The 9127-nt window shown below is 54.3% G+C and overlaps 1 protein-coding gene across 1 annotated transcript; it reads right to left on the minus strand.

The window, feature by feature from the left end:
* Positions 1-237: 237 nt before the first annotated feature.
* On the minus strand, positions 238-5720 carry SOD3 (superoxide dismutase 3). Its single transcript, XM_012526473.4, has 2 exons — positions 5605-5720; positions 238-1619 (listed from the first exon to the last, which is right to left on the minus strand). The coding sequence occupies exon 2, from the start codon at positions 1607-1609 to the stop codon at positions 875-877; it is 735 nt and encodes a 244-aa protein (XP_012381927.2). The 5' UTR covers positions 1610-1619; positions 5605-5720; the 3' UTR covers positions 238-874.
* Positions 5721-9127: the final 3407 nt, after the last annotated feature.

Consider the following 9127-nt stretch of genomic DNA (forward strand, 5'->3'; position numbering starts at 1 on the left):
GTAGCCCAGAAAGTTGAATTTTTCCCCTCCCGAGTGATTCTGGCACTCTCCATCCCAGGAGCCCTTTTAAGGGCAGTATAGTCAGCGACTGAAAATTGTTACCAGCAGGGTGGGGAGACTGGTCCTTTCTGCAAGGGTTTGTGAAATGTTTTTGCAATCTCAAAAAAAAAAAAAAAAAAATGTAGAGGGTTGGGGGAAGAAGCCACAGATAAATAAAACAAGGAACAGTAACCAAGGTCCTGACTTGCTGGGTGTTTAATATGCAATACAAAAAAATGCAAAACATCCCCCAAAGCAGGGGCTCTCTGGAGATGTCCCGCAGGCAACAGCAGAAGGCACAGGACAGTGGTCCCAACTGAGGACTGCTCCGGAAGGGGACTGCCAGGAGAGAGCGGAACCTAGGAAACCCCATCAGGGGTCTCAGGGCACCTAGGAAGAACTTGACCGGGGGTAGAGAGGGGTCTCAAGAATTATGGGAGATCAGAGTGGAAAGGGACCCAGGAAGTCTGGGAGGCCCTCAAGGTCCCTGGAGTGGGGGTCTCGGCATGCATGGGAGAGACCTCAGGGTGGAGGGGATTTTAGGGGCTCATAGGGAGACCTCAGCCATGGTGGAGTGGGACCTCAGGATAGAGAAGCAGGGGAGTCTCAGGGCAGAGGGCATCGCAAGGCGCAGAGGGGATCTCAAGGCATGGAGAGGGCCTCAGAGCCCATGAGGGAGGTCTCAGGGACTCCGGCTCAGAAGGAGTTACTCAGGACGCAGAGAGGATTTGGGGGTGCATATGGGGGGCTCAGGTTGCAGGGGTACGCGGGGCACGGAGGGGGGGCGCTCAGGGCACGGAGAGGGTCTCCAGGCGCCTGCGGGGCGAGGCTGCACTCAGGCGGCCTTGCACTCGCTCTCGCGCCGCCGCTTCTTGCGCTCTTTGTGCGCCAGCTCCTGGCGCTCCCACGGCCCCGACCCGCACGCGCCCACCACGCAGCAGGCCAGCCGGCGGCCGGCGTTGCCGTTCTCCACGCTGGCCTGGTCGCCGCCGCGGCCCAGGTCGTCCTCGCCCGCGTGGACCACCACGGCGCGGCCCACGATGGAGTGCGGGCCCGCGAGCGAGGCGGCCAGGCCAGCGCGGTACTTCCAGACGCGGCCGGCGCGGACGGCGAAGTTGCCGAAGTCGCCCGGGTGCTGCGGGTGCGGCACGCCCAGCGGGTTGTAGTGCGGCCCGGTGGACTCGCAGCCCTGGCTCAGGTCCCCGAAGCGGTGCACGTGGACCGCGCGGCTGGAGCCGTTCGCCTCGGCTGGGAAGCCCTCCAGGTCGAAGAAGGCCTCGAGCTGCGCGCCCGGCGCCGGCTGCCGGAAGAGGACGAGGCCGGAGACCCGGGGCTGCGCGGCGTCCAGCGCGGCCGACGGCTGCACCTGGCAGGCGGCGTAGAGCGCTGAGTCCGCCCCGCCGTCCGCCGCCTGCCGCTGCAGCAGCTCCTGCCAGATCTCCCTCACCTTCGCGTGCATGTCGCGGATCTGCTCCTCCGTGCTGGAGCTGGGCTCCTCCGGGTCCCAGCCGGTGGAGGCGCAGGAAGCGCGGGCCACCAGGAGCAGGCAGGAACACAGCAGTGCCAGCATGGCCGGGCACCTACGGGCATCCCCGCGGGTGCAGGGATGGAGCGAGGGTCAGTCCCTAGAAGCATCGAATTTCAGGGTCCCCACTGTCATCAGGTCCAATCCCCTCTACCCCTCTAAGGAGGATCCTTGCCACGTTCCTTCCGCACTCATTTCGTCAAGGGCCTGCTATGTGCCAGGCACTGTTCAGTGCAGGGCCTGTGAAGATGGATGAACTCAGGCCCAGCTGCCAAGATACTCACAGGGTCTTTCTGAAACACAGATTTGATGGTGGCCCTCCCGCGATCCATGACTGCCTTTAGGATCGAGCTGGATCTGCTTGGCTGCCCCGGTGCCAGGGCACATGGCGATGCCCCCTTGGCCTTCAATCCCTGCCCCCTTTCCTGTCTCCCCCTCCTCTCTTCCCAGTCTCTGCATCCTAGTTACAGTCAAGACAAGACGTGCTGGTCTTGGCTATGCTGTGCTCTGGCTCTGAAATGCCCTCCCCCCTTCTCTGCCATGGCCGGTAGACTTGGAGTTTTTTTTTTTTTTAAGATAGACAGTTCTAGGCCTCTGTATCACCAGCACCTGGGCGGTAGGAGACATTTAACAGGTGATTGTTGAATGCAGATCTCAATGGGGGACGGGCTCATCATCAAATCATTCCATTGAGGATAGAGCCTCGTGCTGGGCCAGGTCAGAGGAGCTAGTGCCCATCTCCCCTGGGGACTCCACGAAGTCTTCCCAGAGGAGGTGATGTGTGAGCTGAGTCCCACTCGATGAGTAAGATATTTTCCAGCCGAGCCAGGTAGGTGGGCCAGATCTGGCAGGAGGCACATGATGTGTTTATAGGCCATGATAGGGCACAGTTCATTTGTGGGGTGGTGGGAAACTCAGTGTGGTTGGAACACAGCCTGGGCAATGAGGCAGGAGTAGGGGCTCAAGAGAGAACTTTGGGGAAGCGGATTTGGCCCAACGGATAGGGTGTCCACCTACCACACGGGAGGAAACCCAGGGCCTCCTGACCCGTGTGATGAGCTGGTCCGCAGTGCTGATGTGCGCGAGGAGTGCCGTGCCACGCAGGGGTGTCCCCTGCTTAGGGGAGCCCCACGTACAAGGAGTGTGCCCCATGAGGAGAGCAGCCCAGTGTGGAAAAAGTGCAGCCTGCCCAGGTATGGCAGGCAACACACAGAGAGCTGACGCAGCAAGACGATGCAACAAAAAGAGACACAGATTCCTGTGCCACTGACACAAGTGGACACAAAAAACACACAGCAAATGGTCACAGAGAGCAGACAATGGGAGGGGGGCATAAATAAGTAAGTAAGTAAATAAATGCATAAATAAAAGAGAGAGAACTGTGAGCCAGGGCCTGAAGCATTTGCTATTCTGAAGAGTGTGGATACTATAAACCAGAGGGCCAGCACTGACGGGAGCATGTAAGCAGGGAAGTGGATGGTGAGTTCTTAGTTTTTAGGCCTGGGAGTTTAGTTTGTTAAGGATGAGAGTGTTAAGCCGAAAGGATGTGGACTGGCTTTCAGAGATAAGGAGGGGGCATAAGGAAATGGCCTGGACCGAGATGGAGGCCACAGGCAGGGAGGCCGGTGAGGGGGCTGGTGCAGTACCCCGAGCCAGAAATGATGAGGGGCTGCCCCGAGGTGGGGCAGCACACGTCGAGGAGGGCATGGGTTTGGCAGGTGTCCTGGGCAGCGCTGGCAGGAGGAAGGAGATGGAGGAGTTGAGGATGAGTCAGATTCCTGGCAGGGGGAGCTGGGTGGCTGGATGGTGGTACCAGGCCCCGAGAAGGGGGAGAGAGGATGAGCTCGGCCTGCCGGGGGTGAGATGCTGGTGGGTGGCAGGTGGGGACGTTCGGCAGACCGTTGGAGATACCTGGACGAGGTGGTGTCGCCGGCAGGGCTCTCAGGGTTGGCTGCACGTTAGGTTATGGTTTTTGAAAATCAGGTGCCCAGGCTCCACCCCCAAGAGTCTCTGATTCCGTGGGCCGGATTTTTTTTTTTTTTTAATATTTCATCAAAGCTTCTGGGGCCCGACCAAGGATTTTAGAGTCAGACTCAGATTCAAAACCCAACTCTGTCTACTACTGTAAATAATGGGGAGGTTGCTGGCTCTCTCTTGGCTTCCTTACCTGCAGAGTAAGGCTAGTATTAACACTGAAAAGGTCGTGTTGGGAATTAAATGAGATATTATGGGCAAGCTGTTATCACATGTTTCCATTTTTCCACAGGGATCAACACTGCCTCCAAAAAACTGGCTGGAGGGTCAACTGCACTTTAAAGGGATTTCTCCAATCCCAAAGAAGGTGCCTTTTTAAAAACAAACCCCAGGATGGAGTATTTACTCTTTGTACAACCGTTACAGAAAGGCAATGATGATTAAAACAGTGGGTTCTGGAACTCACAACCCAGATCTGCAGCCTGACTGCCACTTACCCCTTAAGCTATCATTGATTTTCATTGCGGAGGAACAGAATCAGGGCTGGCATGGAGACTGGCTGGCACCACCTCCCCTCTAAGCCTCAGTTTCCTCATCTACACATAGGGATAACAGGACTTAACTTAGACGTTTGCTGTGTATGAGGTTTAAAAGAGAGAGAATTGCTAACATTTAGAGAAAATACATGCCAGGCACTTCACATATGTTAATTCATTTAAGCCTCACAAGAACTCTAGGTGGCAGGTGCCATCCTTATTCCTATCCTAAAATAGAGGAAACACCAACGGTAAGGGGCTGGGGCAAGATTTGAAGGTGTGTGGTCTGCTCCAGGCCCCTGGCTTTGGGCACACTGAGTGGCTCTCCCCCACGGGTCTTAGATGAGAGTCTGGCTCACAGAAAGTTCTTGGTAAATGGCAGCTCTTCACTGCCAGAGAGAAGCTGTGGCTAGAGATCAGAGATTTCAGGACGAGCATCAGCGAGTTGCTACTGAAGCGAAGGGAGAAGCTCCCAGGGAATGACTCCGAAGGAGTAGTGAAAGTGAGGTCAAGGGAACCACCTCTGGTGTGGCCGGGGCGTGGTGCTACTATGATAAAGTGCCGGGGGTGGGAGGACATCCCCGCCAAGCCCCCAGCCCGCCCCAACTCACTAGGCAGCCCTGCCGCTCAGGCGGGTGCTGCAGATGCAAAGCCCTTCCTGACTTGTGCAGAACAAACCATCGATCTGAGCGGCGAGGGAAGCTTTCTTTTTCCCTTACGACTGGGTTGTGACTAACATTTTCAGGAGACGCTGTCCCTTAAAACCAAAGCACAGGTCTTCCTTAAAGCCAGGTGAGCTCTGGCTCCTTGTTGTTTTCTAAACCTTGGACTCCTCCCTCCCTTGAAGCCGCTGCAGGACGCTCTTGCACAATCTCCCACTTAATTGGAGCTCTGCAGGGCCAAGTGTGGGTTTTTTTTTTTTTTTTGGGGGGGGGGGGGGAGGTTGCTCTGTGCCTGGGTCTGGAGGGGAGAGCAAGGCTATCAGAGGCGGGGGCGCCGAACCAAAGGAAGTCCCCAAGCCCAGGCTCGCTCTGCCCGCCTGTGAGGATGGCGAACGCCACGCTCCTGGAGCCCGCAGCGTTTCCTGATTCCTCTGCACCGTCCTAGAGCCCACGCTGTGACACCCAGCAGCTGGCCAGGCCCTCCCCTTTGAGCCTTCCCAAGGCAGGTGGCTTTTCAGAGCCCCTGCTTCTCCCCAGCAGTCCCCAGTCGCTAAGCCATGCGACACCCAGAAAAGCAGCAGCGTTCATCCCCCCTGGCTTCCTTTCTTTCCTATAACTCAAGTCCCCTGAGACCAGCCTTTGCAGGTGCAAAGGGAGAACAGTTTCCCTCTCCCCGTGGCCGGCCCCACCCCCGCCCCCCCCCCCCCTTCCCCCATCAGGACAGCCAGGCGCTGTCACTGAGCCTGTTCCTCCCTCAAGAAGATGAGCAAACAACTTTGCCAGGAGGAGGCCCGTCTCCCCACCCCGGTTAAAACTTCTAAGAAGCGTGCTCTGAGAAGAAGGAAATGAGCCTCAACTTGGCACCCACCTTTCCAACGCTTCCAAAAGAGCTTTCCCTCTGGAAAAATGGGGCGCAGCACCCCGCTGGCCACAGGAACCCAGGCTGCCTCCGGGAGGGAGGCTGGGCTGGGGGTGGGCGTGCAGGAAAGCCAGCCCCGGGGAGTGGTCAGCGGCCGGAGGGAGGGAGCCATTGGGCCGGTTTAGGGAGGGGAAGGCAAGGCCGAGGCCCCTTGTGGTTCAGTGACTTCTCCTCCTCCTCCCCTGTCCCCACCTCCCCTCTCGGCCCTCCCTTCCAGCCTCTGGCCCAGGCTTCCGAGACTTCCCAGGCTTGTGCAGACGTAACCGGTGACCTTCAGCATGCAGCAGGGGAATCAAGACTAGAAAGAAAACCGCCCGTTTCCAAGGTGTACAATGGTCTCTTGATGGCAAGCCTGGCCGCCTTCTGATTGCTTCAGCTACTGACTGATTTTTGCTGGGCGGTGCTGTTTAAGATGGAAACTAGTGCCTCACAAACGTGTGTGAGGTTTTCTCCAGAAGCGTGCTGGCACACCTATGAGAGGGGCGTTGGCAAACAGAGTCTTTAAATATTCATATCTCGAATAGAGAGGTTTGCCCCTCCTCACAATTAAAAGTTGTGAAAACGAGGCTGCAATTACATAGGAACACACGATGGAGAGGGGAGAGGTGGTGTGGGGCAGTGGTTCCCTGCTCAGGCTGCGGGGTCCCAACTTTGTCACCTTCTCTGTGCTCCTGGACCTCCTACGTCACCTCCCTGTGCCTCCCTTTCCCCATAGGTAAAATGGGGACGGAGCGCCCAGAACAGCTATGAATATCAAATTAGATGAACGCAAGGAAACTCTAACTCAGTGCCCAGCACAAAGCCGCACTGCCAAGTAAACTCGGATTGTTCCCCTTTACTAAATTAAAGTGACAGAGGAAGCCTGCTAGTTATTATTAAAGAATCAGAAGAATATTTTAAGAGGGTGTGTCGTCTGAGGGAACTGTGAGCCCCTCTCCCCCCGCCGAGGGTACTTCGCTCCTTTGCTGCCACGCTCTTTTCCCAATCACAGCAGCTCTTTCCAGAAATAGAAGCTTTTCTTTCCCAGAAAAGCTCACATCGGAAAAGGCAGCTTGCCTGCATGCCTGCCCATCCTTCAACAAATGCTCATTGGGTTCTCATACCAGGCCAGGTGCTGGGACCTGGGTACCCATGGCTGGAAGTACTGGGTTGAATAGTGCCCCCTCCCCACCAAAAAAACACAATCCTGTCCACCAGAACCTGTGAATGGGACCTTATCTGGAACTAGGAACTTTGCAGATGTAGTCAAGTAAAGACGAAGTAATGCTGGACCACGGTGTGCCTTTAATCCAAAATGACTGATGTTCTCATAAGAAGAGGCCACATGACAACAGAGTCAGAGGCTGGGGTGACACGACTACAAGCCAAGGAACACCAAGGATTGCTGGCAACTACCAGGAGCTAGGAAGAGACGAGGAAGGATTCTCTGAACCTGCAGGTTTCAGAGGGAACATGGCCCTGGGGGCACCTTGACTTTGGACTTCAGCCCCTAAAACTGTAAGCCATTAAATTTCAGTGGTTGTAAGCCAGAAGGTTTGTGATGCCTTGTGACAGCAGACCTGTGAACAGAAGACACTGGAGGAGTCCCTTCCTTTTGAGGGTTCCTACTCTGGGGACAAAGACAGGGCTGTTCACAGATACAGAGTAGAGAGGTGAATGCAGCTGGGGAGGGATAGAGAGGCTCAGCAGGAATCCCCAACACCAGTCCTGGCTGCAGGAGAGCTTGTTAAAAATCTGGGCTTCTGGGATCCTCCACAACGAATCCGTTGTCAGCAGCAAATTCCTAGAATCCATCTTTTTTAAAAGCTGGTTATTCTGGTGCCCAACCAGGTTTGGGAACCCCTGCTCCACTGAAGGAACTCAAACTAAAGATCTTTGCCCAAGGGCAGCCATTCCCGAAGATGAGATTGAGACTTGAAGGAACTGAGGAACTCCAGCTCTCGGCCACATCATCTGTCCTTCTGGTTGAGAACTCAAGCATCATCGACTTGGTCCTGGCAACTCTGCATTCTGTTGATGGGTACAGTTATCCTTTACTAAAGACTTAAAGACTTGAAGAATTTCAGGTGCCCTTTCCTCTTCCCAGTCCCTCGCTCAGTCAGAAACATTCTGGTTTCTTCTTGTGAATCCTTCAGCCCATTTAAAAATCTGTATTTTCATTCAGTTCTTGAAATAATAACAAGCAAGTTTGTAACTACTACATCAAATGGCTATTTCTTCAGTTCATAATAGTCAAGTGGCTATTTCTTCATCTAACCTAATTTCATTTCTTTTGAGGTCCAAGAAAACACTCCTCCACGCTGGTATTCTAGGATTGGCATTAAAGTCCATATTCACTTTTGTTTTTCTGGCATTCTAGTGGAAATTTGCTATTTTATTGCCTGCCCCGACCTTTGCATTGTCTGTTCACCTATGCTATGGTAGCAGCACCTCAATTTCCTTGTGGGAAACCACTTCACTTTCAGTCCATGCAGGTGGTATTTTTTCCCCAGCACTAGGCATTGTGGTAGGGGACAGTCCTAGCGTGGCCTGCTGCCTTTTCCTGGGACCCACAGATACATCCCACGCCCAGGACCAGGTGTGTCTGCCCGGCAGGATAAAACACAATCCCCTAATACATAAGGGGGCTGAGCTACATTCATTCCTCTTTTGCCCTAAGCATAGGTAAATATTTGCTGAAGACAGCTTGACTCTGGTGGGCACGTTTTGTGACATCCAGCTCACACCCTGGTGGAGAGGGAGCAGAGTTCCTCCACTGTGGCACTCAAGAACAAGAGTGGGGTGCTGCGCCTAGAACATCTCCCTGTTTCTGCCACTGGTTGAGACCTGCTGGCTCTGGGGAACCAGCTCCCCGTAGTTGAGCTGACCTTGCTGTTTCTTCTTGCTGGGTTCAATGATGAGGAAAAACATCATTGAACCCAGGGCTGTGTGAATCGTGCTTTTCTGGCACCCTGACACCTGTATTGGAATGGGCTGACATCTCTGTAGGTGTCACTCCTCCTGACTAACAGGCATTTGCTGGGATAGGGTTCCTTTGGTTCAGGATGGCACATGATCCATTCAGAGATGCAACGAGATGCAACCGCCATTTTGTTGGTACCATTGGAAGAGAGAGAGCCTATCTTTCCCATTAGACTTGAGTCTGGAAAAGGAGAAAGACAGGAGCTATCTGGTCACCTTGCCCTGCTAGGGGACAACCTAGTTGAGGATAAGACCAGTGTGGCAGGAAGTAGAACTGAAGTAGAATGGAATCTGGACCTGGTGTCAGTGTTTGAGTCCCTGGATCCAGCCGCATCTGAAGATATAACTATTTATTATTTGAACCTAAAATATCTCCTTTTGCTTAAATTGTTTGGGTATAGGTTTTCTGAATACTTTCGGCACACTTTCTCATATAGTACTTGCAGAGTGCTTTGTCGGGTGGCATCTTAGTTTGTCACAGGGCTGCCAACACGAAGTACCAGGATTGCAT

The sequence above is a fragment of the Dasypus novemcinctus genome, chromosome 1 (genome assembly GCF_030445035.2).
Source record: "Dasypus novemcinctus isolate mDasNov1 chromosome 1, mDasNov1.1.hap2, whole genome shotgun sequence".
In the NCBI taxonomy this organism is placed as follows: domain Eukaryota; kingdom Metazoa; phylum Chordata; class Mammalia; order Cingulata; family Dasypodidae; genus Dasypus; species Dasypus novemcinctus.